Below are 15,165 nucleotides of genomic sequence, written 5' to 3' on the forward strand. Positions count from 1 at the left end.
CCTTATCAGGAGTCAAGCCCAGGTGATGTGGACAATACCCTCATAGCATTACGCATCTTTTCGCTGCGACTCGTCCAAGATCAATACGGTGGGTCCAAAATCCTGCTCCTCGAGCGTATCACTATTGATTCCTCTCCTGATGTTCTCGTTCTGAGCTTCTTCTTCCGTGGCAAAGCGGTAGCAACGCGTCTCAGCCAATCCAAAGCGCTTGCCCTTCACGAGGAAAGCTTTGATACCTCGATGCGTGATGATGGCGATGTTGCTACACGTCGCGGAGTGATCTTTCAGCCTTCTTCGCACTCGCTCAGCACGCATAGTAGCCGCTTCAGTGCTATGCTCGGGATAGTCCCACTCTTCATTGCACTCGGAGAAGTCAAATTGGGGAAAGTTTGACGCTAGCTCTTTTCGCGACAAGCCCTTGTTGCAGACGGCATCGTTGGCTTCCCGAAGATCAGGCCAGATCTGAACGGGTATGTGAAAGGAACCTGCCTCCGTCAAGAACGGAAACATGTTTATCGCAGTTTGTATGGTGCGCGTCATGGGCGAGATGAGGATCAGATCTGGCTGGACTGAGAGATTGACGCGTTTGGTGGAGACATTGCCGGCTTTTGTCAACGGCGGATCTCGGTGTGGATAGCCGCGCTGAACGTTGTGCAGTGCCTCGCCATGGCGTATGATATGTACACGCGCTGCCATGATGTTCTTACAAGTAAGTGGATGACGCGGGTGTTGAACGTAGGAGCACTGAAGACCGCCGCTCAGGGTTATCGATAAGAAGGCCTGAAGCTTAGCATCGCTTCAATCTTCGAAGCTCCGCTCCTGCGCGCTCATCTTCCACGTCATTGCACATATCGTCGTCAACTTCCTTTCTGAACGCGCTCCGGAGCTACTGGCCAGAATAATGGATTCGCTGCTTCTCTATCACATGCCCGAGGAATGCAGCTGCAGCTGGGCCCCCTTCGACGGCGCATGAACTTGTTCAGGAGATGGCGGCACCCACCGTCATCGATGCCAAGGTCGCCGAACGATCTCCGCTATCGGATGTTGCATCGATCTGCATCTGATAAGATGAGATTGATAAAATTCCCCACCACCTACTCCGCTGGAGCCAATCGCGAACACCGCACGTACGACGTCAACCTCTTTTTTAGGCAGAATGCTCGTACTGCGACAAGGTATAAGAAAACTCTGCGAGTGTCTATCGGCCGTAGCATTCGTGCAGTGCCCTGATGCTGATGGGTACGCGATGTGTTTTTGAGGCGTGCCGTGGGGCTTATAAGAAGCAAATGGAGGACTTTCATACCCTCAACATCTAAGCTTCTGCGGTGCTTTTCTCTGCCCATCACACCATGCGGTTCTCTGGCGTCGTTCTCGCCTCGCTGGCGTCCATCCTTGTCCATGCGCAGAACAACACCAATACAACCTCATCCTGGCCATGGCAAACCTTCAAATCTCGCCCGGGTTTCGAGCCCCCAGTACTTTCGGTCAACAAAACTGGTGACACAGCACCAGGAGTTATTACTTTCCCTCAGAGTGGAGGTGGGGCTCACAACTACAGTCTGAACATCTTCCAAGAAGATGGCGAGTTGGTTTGGCAATCTGGCTACGGCGACTACGCCGCCTTCAGAGTTTCTGAGCTCTTCGGCGAACCCGTACTGGCCTACTTCAGTGGCATCTCTCTCACAGAACCTTGGGGTTTCGGGTATGGAGTAATCTACATCCTCAACCAGCAATACGAGAGCATCTACAACGTCACTCTCTGGAACGAAACATACCCACTTGAGAGCATCTACCCGCTGTACGATCCTACCCAGTACCAACCTTTCAGCTGGGTTGATATGCACGAGAATCTTATCACGCCTGAGGGTACGATGTTCATTGCCGCTGTGAATGTCACGCCATGGGATTTATCATCCATCGGCGGCCCAAAGGATGGGTGGGTTGTGGATTCCATTGCGCTCGAGCTCAACGTTACGAACAGCGAGATCCTTTGGCAGTGGAGCCATCTTGACCACGTGGACGAAGTCTCGCTCGAAAGCGCTGTGCCAACGTATCCGCTTGGTGAGCTAGGCAAGAACAGCAGTTACCCTTGGGGCCCTTTCCACATCAACTCCATCGAAAGATTTGAGGATGGAAGTTACTTGCTCTCTTCAAGGCATTACTGCTCCATCTACAAGGTTTTCCAAAACGGCACCGTGGCATGGACTTTGAACGTAAGTTCTCATCCCAGTTCCCATCCTTCCGACGGTACGCACTAGTGGTGAGCGCCATGCTAACGAGACCCTAGGGACACTCCGGTGGCGACTTCGCCCTTGAGAATGGTCTTTCTTTCTGCTACCAACATGACGCGCGTATTCATCCGTCTCGTTCGCCCAACACCACCACCATCTCTCTGTTCAACAACGACAACAGCGCCGTTGTACCTAAAGTCAACGAAACTACCGGAATATTCCTCTCCATCGATGAGCGCACGATGACTGCGACATTGCTACAAGAACTCGCTGACCCAGACGATGTCATCTACTCAGTCAGTCAAGGCAACATGGAAGTTCTCCCCTCCAACCACTCTATCATGGGATACGGCAGCGTCCCGGCTCTGAAGGAGTTTGACCAAGATGGCGATGTTGTATTGACTGTGAAATGGGGAGAACCAGAGAAGGTGCAGAGCTACCGCGCTTACAAGGCCGAGTGGGTTGGTAAGCCGAGCACCAAGCCTGATGTGTACGCCTGTAAGGCGAGCAACGGCACAGAGGTCTACATGAGCTGGAATGGTGCCACTGAAGTTGACACGTGGTCTGTATTTGGCGGTGCATTCAACGGAACCCTTAGCAAGGTCGCCAGTGTTGAGAAGTCTGGTTACGAGACCAAGACAGTCGTGGGTCATAAGCTTGGGTTCGTGAGGGTAGAGGCAAGTGGCGAGGAGATTGAGACTGGTGTCTCGCGTGTCGCAGCGGTATCGGAGATGTGCTAGGCATCATGTGAACGATGGAAATAGTAATCGATGCATTACGCATCTGTATCTATAAATCGACACTTCATAGTACTCTCAGCCTACCATGGGTAGCCTCCTGTATTATGAATAAACTTTCCACATTCCTCGTCTCTCTTGCCATCAACAAGCTCCATAATGCTCTTCACGGTGTCCTCCGCACTCCTCGCACCAAACTCCACCTTGTTGTAAGGGCCTAGATTGGAAGCTGTGAAGCCAGGGTCATAGCAGAAGACCTTCATTTTGACATTGTCTGCCTCTTTCGCAGCATCAGCATCGCCCTCCCCAGCTTTGTCGAAGTCCACCTGCGGTATACCCAGCCCAAACTCCACATACATACACGAGCTGATCATGTTGAAGGCGACCTTGCTGGCGCGGTATGGGACGGCTTGGATTCTGTACATCGGGCTTTCAGTGGAGAGACGACGGCCAATTGATCCAGCACCTGACGAGATGTTGACAATGCGCGGGTTCGCGCTCTTCTTCAGCGACGGAACTAGGGCGTTGGTCAGAAGCCATGGACCCGTTGCGTTCACGTCGAAAGCCGTTGCCAAACGTTGGCGCTCCGTCAAGCCTTCGGGCAGCGCGACTGCAGCATTGTTGAAGAGGATGTCGAGTTTGCCGTATTTCTCCTCGATAAGCGTTGCGGTTTGCGCGATGTGGTCATCATTCTGCAAATCAAGATGCAGAAGCTCGATGCTGCCAGAAAGCTTGCGTGCTTGCAGGTCTTCGAGGGCGGCTGACCCTTTCGTAGTCGATCGTGAGGCAAGGAGGACGTGATATTGACCCCGCTTGAGGAGCTGGTGAGCAATCTCAAATCCGATGCCGCTGTTCGCCCCGGTGACGAGAGCAATCTCTTTAGCGATGGACTGCATTGTGAGTAATGTGAGGATGTGGTGTGACCAAGGGAGGAAGAGAAGTGTCGCAGTGACTTTAAGATGGCTTAAGATGGGCTTAAAGCCACAGTAATATATGTTTCCTACCTTCGTGGGAGTTTGGCTGCCGCCGGACTTACGAGCTCAAAATCCGCAATGATGCGCTGCAGTCGGCCTAGCGGTCGTGCAGCAGTCGTGTATGTAACCGGTGTCTATACATTGAAACGGTCATTCTACGACTAGTCAACCTTCTCGAGCGGATGAGAGTAGGCCAGGCCGGACTATCTGGACGCCTAAAGGCTTCAAGCCAGCGTTGGAGGCGCGGAGTACAGGTTTTGCACTTTCAATCGCCGGCGCTAGCATCGAAATGGATTAGAGGAATTGCACAAGCACCACCCGTGCGCTGTGAGCGTCATCAAGAGCTGGCACGCTGGAAGCATCGTGGAAGAGTCAGAATCGCTTAATTCGTTTTGCCAAGTATTGAATGCCATGCAAATATCTAAGATCCTTCGAACGAATGTATCACTACCTGACCTGCACTGCAATCCCATCATCACCCCGGATTTGCGGAGACAACGAATCGGCTCGCACCTCTCTCACTGCGACATCTGGGGACTTCAGCCAATCTTGCTGCACCAAACCTCTCCCGCGCTCGGTCATCTGAAGATTTGGAAGCTCCTCCCGTAATGCGATGATGCCACCTTTAACGCTACTTGCTGAGATGGCTTTGGCGCGGAGCACGCTCGTCGCAACACGGGCCGTATCACCCCCGTAGCAGACGATATATACATCTTTGCCAACAAGGTCATGCGCACTAATGCGCTCGTTTGTGAATGTTGATTCCAACTCTTTCCATTGCTTCTCGAGAACCGCGGCATCCGAGAACGGGCTTGGTGTGGAGGCATTCAGGCTTTGTAGCGGTAGGTTGTACGATCCTGGGATGTGACTAGTGACGAAGTCCTCTGGCTTCCTCAGATCAAGCAGAACGGCACCATTGCTTTCGCTTATAGATTCGGCGAACTGCGATAGCGCTCGTGTAGGTGTGAGTTCCCATGCTTCGTCGTAGCGGTACAGGTCGACTGCGGTGAGATTCTGCAGTCATGTTAGCTATGTTTGATGAAGTGTGACAGCAAAAAGGCCAGCTGCGAGAAGTAACAAGGGCAAAAGCGTCTCTTACCTGGTTGTGTATAGGTTGAAAGGCGGAACTTCCAAGCTTGTCGAAATATTCATCGATGTACTGATATGGGCCATCGCAGGCCACGAATGCGCAGTCGACGATGCCATTGGCCTCGGCAAGGTCGGATAATGTGCCGTCATTCTTTCGCTTTTCAAGATAGTTGAACAGCCCTGACAATGTCAGCGGCTAAACCTATACTTCGATATGGTTCCGCTTACCTTGCAAATTAAAGCCTGAAGATGGACCGCAGATCAGACCTGCGCGACAGAGTGCCAAGGATAGACTGAAAGCATCCTTGGAGCCCACCTCCTCAATGGCATCCACGGAATCGCGCCACGGGAACTCGACAGGGCTCAAGAGAGCGAGAGATCTAGGTCCTGGAACTCGATCGCCGGCGGCGGTGCATACACTGGGCACTTGGTCAGGCTGCATCTCCATCAACGATGAGAATCCGTCGACTCACCCCAATCGAACCACAGACGGCTTCGCTGATTTGAAATATTGGCCGAGCCCTGTCATCGTCCCAGACGTACCCATGCCCGCGCACATGAGACGGATATTGGGTAATTGTTGATGTATTTGCGGTCCGGTCCATTTGACGTGCGATTGCCAGTTCTTGAGAAGTTAGCTTGTGCCGCTCACTAAAAGCAATGGAGTAGCTTACTGCGTCGTTTTCGTATTGATTGACGTTGAGAATTGCTTCGTCCTTTTCGGCCATCATTCTAGCTCGATGTATGCCGCCGCGTTCGTCATGTGGTTCTGGTTGAGAAGGGCCACCGAAGAGCGTACTGGCAGTGAGTTAGATGGCTTCGAAACACAAATGATTCCTGCTCGTACATGTCCAGTCCGAAAAATTGCATGAGCCTAAGTTTTGGAGCCGAAGTCTTGTTACTCAAGAAGGCGCGAACATCTTGTATCCCGTGGTTAATACGAGACACCAAGGCCAGAGATATGACGGTAGATCCCGAACTGTACTCGACTACTGTCTTGGACTTCTCTGGGTGGACCTCTTTGGTCAACATGTTCAACGCTGGCGTGACATTAGCGATGTCAGGTGCTGACTGCGCTCTTCTACTCCACACATACCAGGCATGATCTTGACATTGTTCGAGGGATGCATAGACATCATCTTCGCGTGTATCCTAACACCATCGTTGTAGTACGGGTTCAAGCTTGGCGGAATCTCAACGAGAGGAATCATTGGTGTGCGGTCGGGGTCGAAATAGTTCTGGAGAGCATCTGGCCCCGAATAGGCGTTCAAATAATTCCGTGAGACCATGTTGAAGTAAGCAAAAGTTGTACGAGACAGTACGAGTGCAGCCCAAGCGCTGGAACTGACTGCTCTTTAACTGAGCGCTTTCGCGGTGACACATCGGAGCCTGCCTGTCGAAGTCGATATTGAACCAAATGATCTACAGCACCGGGATATTTTTGCGTGGGCATCATGCAACATGCAACGATGAAGGTGCTCATCGGTGTCACTTCATGGGTGCTAGTGCTGGGGCGAAGATCAATCCCGAAGTGGGACTCGTACGGTAGGATTCCCGCTGCAGCCATGGGAACGTCCCGCATCGGCCAAGACGTGTAAATATAATTTACGGGCGAGAGCGCAACACAAAAGATGACGTGAGAGGGCTCATTGGACGGGATGGTGATGGTCGTTGATGGCTTCGAGGCACATTGAGGCACATTGAGCACATTGATGGCGGCGAGTCAGGACGAGACGCGCTTGTACTAGTATGTTTTCGGACTAGCGTTGACGCGACATGGGCCACCCCACGGGTGTTCTGGAGTTTTCAATGTCACAAACCTCGCCATGTGTCGGCCTGACACGACGACAGGGTATGAGAGAACATTTGACGTGCATATGTCGCAATTCTTCACCGAAGCCCGCCCCTGCGTGGAGCACACGCGCATAGTCGCCCTCATTGTACTCAACAGCGTTCCCGATGAGCGCGCCACGAACTGGACGTGCTGCGACACCCATTGCTTGTTGCACATTGCTGGTAAATGCCAGTCATAGTACCTATGCACAGAGATATTTGGCATCCAACAGGACCAAAGAAGCTAGGGCACGAGCGTAGACGCTTACACATCTAGTTTGCATCGCGCACTTTGCAAGGATGTATCCGGTTCCTTGCATCTTACGTTCTCGGAAGTATACACAAAGTGGAAGATCAAATGATCGGCGTCGATGGACCAAGTTGAGTACTACATGTCAGATTGCGGTCCCAGACTGCGTTGGCATCTGCACCGACGTTGTCTCCACCGCTTCAAGTCGTAGTCATATCTGTCGAGCTCGGCCCGTGTTGAGTCGTGCTATTCTTTTATCAAGCCATCCCAAGACACCACAGACTTCGCGAAGACGAGAAATCGAACCTTTCTGAACCATGGCCACACAAGACCAGCCCCAGGCTGCCATGAGCACACCGGAAAAATCTCCTGCAGAAGCCTCCTCTGTTCAGGCGCCAAGACAGCCTCCAGAATTCAACGAACAAACCAGTACGGTATGCGCAGATGACATTCCGAATTTTGCTGACTCCATACTCCAAAGACTATGTACCAGTCAAGACGATCATTACGGTGGGTACTTACCCGGCTATTCTCCCTTTCGGTACTTACGTATTCGCAGATTTTCCTTGCTTGCGCGAGCGTCGACTTGCTGGCCTTGATGGATCAAACAACACTTGCAGCTAGCTTGACCATTGTCAGCAAGGATCTCAACGCCAGTAACGAAAGCGCGTGGATCGCAGGCGCATACTTCTTGACGTCCACGTCATTCCAACTTCTCTACGGGCGGCTTTCTGACATTTGGTCCCGCAAGGTGCTCTTAGTTATCGGCATTGGCATCTTCTTTCTCGGCTCGCTAGCTGCTTCCTTGGCACAGTCCGCCCTGCAGCTGATCGTCTTCCGTGCATTCATGGGCGTTGGAGGTGGCGGCCTCATGACGGTTGCTCAGATGATCGTATCGGACATTGTGCCTCTTCGCGAGAGGGGAAAGTATCAGGGTATACTCGTAAGTGACGTTGCAATGCGTTCTGTGGTATACCGCTCACTTCATGTCAGGGCTCTGTTGTAGCTCTGGCGAATGGCATTGGGCCAGTGATAGGTGGTGCACTCGCTTCCCAAAGCCACGATTCTTGGTATGGACACCCTACTGACATCCAATAAAAACAAGACTAAGCCGGCTGTAGGAGGTGGATCTTCCGGCTGAACTTGTTCCTATGCGTCCTTACCACTGGCTCCGTCATGTTCTTCATGCCACTTAGAAAGGTCGACGGTAGTTGGAAAAGGTCAGTACTAGCTACCTTCGCTCATGTCAAACACTGACGATATCAGGAAATTAGCAGCAATCGACTTCTTCGGAGCGTTCCTGGCTCTCGCTGGGTCTGCATTGCTTGTAGTATGTTGCGCGACATCATCAGTCATCCATCCTGGCCAACGCTAACCATCCTAGCTCGCCTTGACATGGGCTGGGGGAGAATACGCTTGGGGATCTGCGCATGTCATTGCAACCCTGGTGGTTGGCATTGCAGTCTCAGCTGTCTTTGTCGCGTGGCAGTGGAAAGGCACCAGCGTGCCATTGATACCGAGTAGGTTTGCCCCAGGCAACAGGCAAAGCTCCGTGCTGACTCATGTCAGTGACCATCTTCACATCCAAAGTCGTCAACGGTGCCGCGCTAACCATGTTCGTGAACGGCTGGAACTTTCTTGTTCAGGTCTACTACATTCCTTCATTCTACCAATTGGTCTATAGCTACTCAGCCGTGAAGTCCGGAGCACTACTACTCCCCATCACGCTCACACAAAGTAAGAAAATGTATCTCATCCACACCGGTTCGTGTCTGACTCTCACATAAGCTCTCTTCAGTACCCTGTCAGGTCTTATTGTACACTGGACCGGTCGTTACAGAGAGTGCCTACTGGTAGGCTGGGCGATATGGGCGATTGGTCTGGGCCTGATATCGACACTCGATAGCCCATCACTCGGAAAGCAGATCGGCTATGGCCTGCTCGCTGGTCTTGGTCTTGGCAACACACTGCAACCCTCACTCATCGCTGTTCAGGCGGGGGTTGAGCGCAAGCACATGGCTGTCGTCACCTCGACGCGCAACTTCGTACGCAATCTTGGCGGCACCCTTGGTCTCGCGATCTCAGGCACTGTAATCAACAACGCAGTTCGATCATCACTGGTTCCGTACGGGCTTTCGAGGCCAGAAATCCGGCTCTTGCTGGATTCGCCAGACATGTTTCGGGAGTCGGTCGGCCAAGAGCGTACCGACCTCGTCCGAGCTGCACTTGCAGCAGCGTATCAGCAGGGCTTCCGCATTGTTTTCATCGTCGGCGCAGTGCTCAATGCGCTCGCATTTGTCGCTGCTTGGTTCCTGATGCCTCAGGTGGAGTTGAGCAGAAAGGACGATGCCCAACTGAAAGAGGAAGGCAAGAAGAGAGATGAGGAAAAGCGCGGCACGACTTCCCCGGCATAAAAGTTTTGACCAGGAGTATCAGAAGGAACGGCGAGACGCATGATACAATACGATGAGCCAATTTTCGGACATCTAAGATCCAACGACGATTGCAACTACCGACGACGCAGCATGGAAGTCGGGTAAATAATAGATTACTATCCATAGAGCTATGATTACTATACACCCTAGCAAGGCGGCCCCACATCAAAGAAGTACACTAATGCCCCGCGCAGTTACTATAAGTGCTTGTTCCGTTGTCAAGCATAGATAGTAACCGGGTAACGAAGCTTAATTGCACATTAATTCTATAATGTCGTCCAAAACCATAGTACTATATCAGTCGAGCATTTCTCCAAACATGAGTAGCATTATGATATTTCATTGAGACTATCGACAACCGCAAGCATGCTCACCACTATTCTCATCGCTCTCGCACTGACTGCAACCGGTCTCGCGCAAGCACCAGAAGGCTACCGCACGGTGTACATAACATCCGCTCAAGATAACAAATTCGTCGTTGTACCAAAGTCACGAGCCGCAGGAGCAACACTCGTGGTGTAAGACAGATGTCTTCTTTTTCCTCTAATACCAATACATTTGGCTAACGAATGTCTCAGGCAAACCCTCACGTCTACGCCGGCGCAATCATGGTACATCAAGTCGCCTAACAATGCTACCTCCATCCAGCTCGCATCCACAACACTCTGCATGGATGCAGGGCCGAAGTCTGGCTGGAAAGATATGGCCAACATCTACCTCCGCGAATGCGTTGCTGGGAGTGAACAGCAGACCTGGAACGCCATGGCTGATGGACGTATTGCTCTTGCTGCTAGCAGTGGAACGCAGCAATGTGTCGATCTACAGTATCTGCGTGCTGTGCAGAATAATCCGGTCGGGCTGTATAACTGTGCAGGCTTGGGGAACACCGGGGCGGCTGACAAGGGAATTAATTGGCCTCTGAGGAATGCTACAGTTGTGTAGGCGAAATGGAAGGTGATTCGTGTAGCATTTGATGTAGCCTAGACGGTCGAGGATCTACTCGACTCAATCATCAATGACATATTCGACGTTGGATATAATCGTTTTGCTCATCTAATTGGATGTACATTCTTTCTCCAGGGATTCGATGGTCTCTCGTCATGAACGGGCTGGCGGGTTCATCAGGCGGACGGCCATATGCAACGTTGTGTGAAGCTGACGTCGGCTCGGTCGTCAATGTTGAGGAACTGCATCCACAACTATCCATGAGATGGGGAAAATGCCGGTGATGCGTCATAGTGTCGGACGGTCGTGAGAACGGACGGAGGGTTGCAGATCAGCCAAGGCGGGGCTGCGCACGAGCCCCCTGTTCCACCTCAGCTTCCGGATGTTCAGTCCGTCCTGAACTTACATCTGGACTGACCTCAATGTATCTGCATAAGGCATGACGAGCAAGCCATATCGCTCTAAAACCTCACACGATAAGCGCTCAATCGAAATCATCGCGATACCCTCAACATCTCCACTCTCATCGAGGCTGCCACCCTGTTACGTCACAACTCAGCCGCAATCACGAGCACCCACAGAACGCGTGCGCCGACATCTTTGTGTAGATTCAGAGTTTCGTAAGCTATCGAGAGTTTCCTGAGCCAAATGCTTACACATCAGCGCCCATAGTATGACACCGTAGACAGATGCTTGAACTGCAAAATCGCGCGCCCATCCTCCAAAGCCAACCCGCGGAACCTGTCCATAACCATCTCCTTCATTCGCTCCGCCTTTTCGCCCTGCAAATGGTAGCCAAACCTGTTCCCTGTGCTATCGTTGCACCAATTCCATAGCGCCTCCACGCTGTCGAGCGTACGCGTGCCAAAACCGCGCGATACCTTCACATCGCCAAACCCAGCGGCGCTCAGATCGCGCTGCATCTCCGACAGGGTCGAAGGCCATATAAAATTATCTACAGGCTCGCCGAGTTTCGCTAAGACGTCATTGCGGACGTCTTGGATGGGTAGAAGGAATGCGCCGTCCTGAGTCGCGAGACCAATAGCAGTGCCTGGCTTGGCCAAAGTGGCGGCTTGAGCGAGGAAGAGAGGTTTGTCGCTGAACCAATGGTATGACATGTTGCAGTGTATGGCATCGAACTTCTGTCCTGCGAATATAGAAAGATCGCGCACGTCGGCGACGTGAAGCTCTACGTAAGGCTTGAGCTCCGGATGTTCCTCCAAGGCCTCTCGCGCCCGCTTGATGCTGTGTTTGTCTAGATCAAACCCCACGACTTTCCCAGTCGGGCCTACAATTTGCGCAACGTCGAGAACGTCGCTTCCAGGACCACACGCAGCCACGAGGACGTGTTGGCCTTTGTGGATGTTCATCATCTCTGTTAGGGCATGACCGTAGCCGCGCTGCATCGTATTCGTGCGGCTGTAGCGATCTGCCGTCGTTTCGGTGGCTGTGCCCCATTTCGTGGGTTCTTCAGCTTGGGTAGCGAGGACGGACATGATGAATGAGAATGTAGACAGTTCTAAGCAGATGGAAATGGCGATGATTTGGGATTGAAGGTGCAACGGCAAGTCCGGAAGCGTCGAGTACTGTTAAGTTATATGCGTAGGGTATGCTGCGATAAGCACTTACGGGAGAGCAATTGGCTGGCACTTCGTACGAGCCGGCAGATCCTATCGATCTCTACTGCGTGGTGTATACCGAGCGGGGGAGGCCCGAGGATATGCCGTCTCTTGGATCTCCAGTCTGACAGCAACGTCATCCAGATATAGCCGCTTCTGATGCTCTCTTGTAAAAGACCGCAATGGGGCCCGTACAGCTATACACGCCAAGCTTCCGGGTAAGGGAGGGCTATATACAAGAAGCGGCCTCGGCGCCTCTTTCGCCACCACTCTCGCAATACATACGTGTTTTAGACCTATCAATTGCCACAGTTTCAGAGGGACTGCGATGGCTGAGGCATTGACTTTGGTATGTAAGATTGGGCAGCCCAAGACGAATCGGACAAAGGGTTCCGTGGGGTCTCCGGGCCCGACTACGTTGACATGTGCTTTTTACAGATAGAGTTTGCACTAGTGTGGGACGCCTACATGCCATGTCCAACCTTCTACTCGATTTTCGAAACGCGCTGGAATGCAGAGCTTATACTAGTTCGACGCCCAGATTTTATTACCATATCGACGTCAGTTCCCGTTGAGGCATTTCTCAAACATCTTATCGAGTGATGGGAGCAAGGCAGTGGATGCATGTTGATATTGTCGCGCGTGAGTACAAGACCATACTGTCTTGAGAAAAGATCCTAGCCCGCTAAGGGCTTTTGCATTCACTCTGACGAATCAACTCCAGACCAAAGCGCCAGTATAGTGTCTTCATGAATATCTCTGAGTTATGCGATCCCAAAACGCCGAGATCATCTTCGCCACCGACGCCGAGATCAATCGCTACCTTCGCCGAGAGATTGATCATCGCCTGTCAATCAATAACACCATCGCCCAGTAAATAAGGTTGTGTACTACCTTCATAACTCTTCTCACCACTCCGACATTCTTACCTTCTTACTCCGATCAAGGGCGGATCTGGTCGCTGAGCCAAACAACGACGCGTGGGTTCATCGGCGAATACATGAGATCCATGACCGTTACTGTACGAAGCCCATCAAGACGTCGAAAAGAAGAGAACTCAAAGCCATTGGTACCCTTCCTCGATGTTGCGGATCCGAACGTGACATGCAAGGATAAGATCTACGAAAATGTCTTTTGTATCTCAACTCCATCGGCATCGATAAGATATCGGGGGCCAGGAGCATGCCCGTCTATGTGCTGCAGAAGTCGCTTCCATGATACTACTTAGGCATTCACTCACACCAAAGAAACATAATGCTAAGATCGGCAACATCACGCACGCACAAGGCTCTATCTCGATTGTTAACATCGTGTCAAACACTACAAACGCTGTTTACAAACACACCGCTCACCTCCAAGTCTAAATACAAATCATCCCATCGCACTCAAGACTGACGCCACTGACCCGAATCACAAAACCCCCGAACCCAAACCCAGCATGTCACTAATCACCATCATCAAAGACCTAGTAGACTCCGTATCCTACAACTGGAATTGCCACCAATGCGGTAGTGATAACGTCGCAAAAGAGCACCCAGCTCAATGCACATCGTGCTCGCATTTTCATTGCTGGAAGTGTGAAAACATCATTCACTAATCTTCGTATGATGTCGAGCAAATTAACTTCATGTGCTCTCACGAAGAGTTGTCCCATAATTAGTCTTCTTTCATGCTAGCTGCGAATACGATTAGGAATTTACTTGCGCTCAAAGAACCTTCTCTGGAATACATGAGATTGCCAATGCTTGCACATGAATCACAGAGTGACGACTCTTTCCATTAGTCTCGCACAATGCGCGCACACTTTATGAAGCAATATTAGGTATAAAGCGGTGTACTCAAACCAAGTGATACAATGTTCTTGACATCTTTTAGTCTGACGTACCTGATTCTATAAAAGAGAAGTTCTCACTACCCTCAAAGCCTTCTCTCTCTATACCGCCATATATGATCTACCGTTATCACTTAATAACTGCACGATTGTCTGGTACCTTATTTTGCTTCTCAAGCCATCATCTCTTTCTCACTTACTCGCGAAGAAACGGCTTGCGCATCTGCTTCGACAATACTACCCTCCACTATGCTCATTTGCAATAACTCATTTATCGGGCTACTTGCCGGTCTATCCTGCATCTCGGCAGCTCCTCTGGAAACCTTGGCGAGTGAAAGCACTTCGATAGCCGCACATAATGCTAGAAATGTAAGTGCTTAACCTTAGTCCATACGACTGCGAATAACCTTTACTAATACCAATGTGTACTAGGCACGTCCTGAACTCTCCCTCCAGCTTCTATACAGCGTCTGGGATGAAGATAAATACCTCTACGTCGCCCAACGAGGGAAGCAAGGAATAGCATATGGACCATGTGGGGGCGACGTAAAGAACAATTCCTTTGAGCTAATCCACTATACAGAATTAGGCAAAGACTCCCGTCCCAACGCCATCGATCATCCTCCGTTTCCCAGCAAAGAAGTAAGTAAAACCGGCCTTTCACTATTTGAAGTATGCTGACTCGCATGTTCTTATAGGTCTCATTCCCTATCAAAGTACCCGGCAAAAAAGACTGCCGTTACGAAGGCAATGGCGTCGACGCTGGCCAGATTCGATGCGGAGATGAGGCTGTCGGGAAGTGTGGAGAAGACCCACAGTACGATGAGCCTACGATCAGGTGTTCATGGGGGACAAAGTACCATCGCGGATATGTCTGCGAGTTCTGAGTACCCCTAGACTTGAGTTTGGACTTTCCGGAATGGACGATTGGGAGGCAAGAGAGACGTATAGTGGACTGCCCAGGTGCAGTCATGTGACGAATCCACTGGAGAGGCGTCGCTTATTGTGTTCGTATGATGGCTGATGTTCATGTAGACAACACACGAGTCTCAGCGTTATTGGAAGATTGTGCGCATCGATGTTGATTGCTGCTCTGGTGATTGCTCCTTGTAATGATTAGCCATTGTTTCGTCGTCATGTACCCCTAGAAACGTGGTGCTGATGATGTGAAGGGTTAAATGCCGGTGGCTACACGTTGCCAAGCGCGAGACTGGGATACGA

General features: G+C 51.3%; 7 protein-coding genes across 7 annotated transcripts; 3 read left to right on the forward strand and 4 right to left on the reverse strand.

Moving 5' to 3' along the window:
- Window positions 1–48: 48 nt before the first annotated feature.
- J4E78_000266 (uncharacterized protein) lies at window positions 49–696 on the reverse strand (the record flags this gene model as incomplete). The annotated part of the gene is made up of 1 exon (XM_049360932.1): window positions 49–696. The coding sequence occupies one exon, from the start codon at window positions 694–696 to the stop codon at window positions 49–51; it is 648 nt and encodes a 215-aa protein (XP_049226215.1).
- Window positions 697–1,349: 653 nt separating this feature from the next.
- J4E78_000267 (uncharacterized protein) lies at window positions 1,350–2,971 on the forward strand (the record flags this gene model as incomplete). The annotated part of the gene is made up of 2 exons (XM_049360933.1): window positions 1,350–2,213; window positions 2,288–2,971. 2 exons carry the CDS (start codon window positions 1,350–1,352, stop codon window positions 2,969–2,971), a joined length of 1,548 nt encoding a protein of 515 aa, XP_049226216.1.
- An 80-nt stretch (window positions 2,972–3,051) lies between these two features.
- Window positions 3,052–3,864, reverse strand: J4E78_000268 (uncharacterized protein; the record flags this gene model as incomplete). The annotated part of the gene is made up of 1 exon (XM_049360934.1): window positions 3,052–3,864. The coding sequence occupies one exon, from the start codon at window positions 3,862–3,864 to the stop codon at window positions 3,052–3,054; it is 813 nt and encodes a 270-aa protein (XP_049226217.1).
- A 525-nt stretch (window positions 3,865–4,389) lies between these two features.
- On the reverse strand, window positions 4,390–6,320 carry J4E78_000269 (uncharacterized protein; the record flags this gene model as incomplete). Its single annotated transcript, XM_049360935.1, has 7 exons — window positions 4,390–4,956; window positions 5,042–5,211; window positions 5,260–5,450; window positions 5,505–5,656; window positions 5,706–5,829; window positions 5,879–6,071; window positions 6,128–6,320. The coding sequence occupies 7 exons, from the start codon at window positions 6,318–6,320 to the stop codon at window positions 4,390–4,392; spliced, it is 1,590 nt and encodes a 529-aa protein (XP_049226218.1).
- A 1,111-nt stretch (window positions 6,321–7,431) lies between these two features.
- Window positions 7,432–9,528, forward strand: J4E78_000270 (uncharacterized protein; the record flags this gene model as incomplete). The annotated part of the gene is made up of 9 exons (XM_049360936.1): window positions 7,432–7,543; window positions 7,596–7,624; window positions 7,674–8,057; window positions 8,108–8,184; window positions 8,236–8,334; window positions 8,381–8,444; window positions 8,499–8,634; window positions 8,684–8,851; window positions 8,903–9,528. 9 exons carry the CDS (start codon window positions 7,432–7,434, stop codon window positions 9,526–9,528), a joined length of 1,695 nt encoding a protein of 564 aa, XP_049226219.1.
- Window positions 9,529–9,915: 387 nt separating this feature from the next.
- Window positions 9,916–10,491, forward strand: J4E78_000271 (uncharacterized protein; the record flags this gene model as incomplete). Its single annotated transcript, XM_049360937.1, has 2 exons — window positions 9,916–10,067; window positions 10,128–10,491. 2 exons carry the CDS (start codon window positions 9,916–9,918, stop codon window positions 10,489–10,491), a joined length of 516 nt encoding a protein of 171 aa, XP_049226220.1.
- Window positions 10,492–11,153: 662 nt separating this feature from the next.
- Window positions 11,154–11,990, reverse strand: J4E78_000272 (uncharacterized protein; the record flags this gene model as incomplete). The annotated part of the gene is made up of 1 exon (XM_049360938.1): window positions 11,154–11,990. One exon carries the CDS (start codon window positions 11,988–11,990, stop codon window positions 11,154–11,156), a length of 837 nt encoding a protein of 278 aa, XP_049226221.1.
- Between the last annotated feature and the right edge of the window lie 3,175 nt (window positions 11,991–15,165).

This window comes from Alternaria triticimaculans, assembly GCF_023758025.1.
Source record: "Alternaria triticimaculans strain BMP 0046 chromosome Unknown scaffold_1, whole genome shotgun sequence".
In the NCBI taxonomy this organism is placed as follows: domain Eukaryota; kingdom Fungi; phylum Ascomycota; class Dothideomycetes; order Pleosporales; family Pleosporaceae; genus Alternaria; species Alternaria triticimaculans.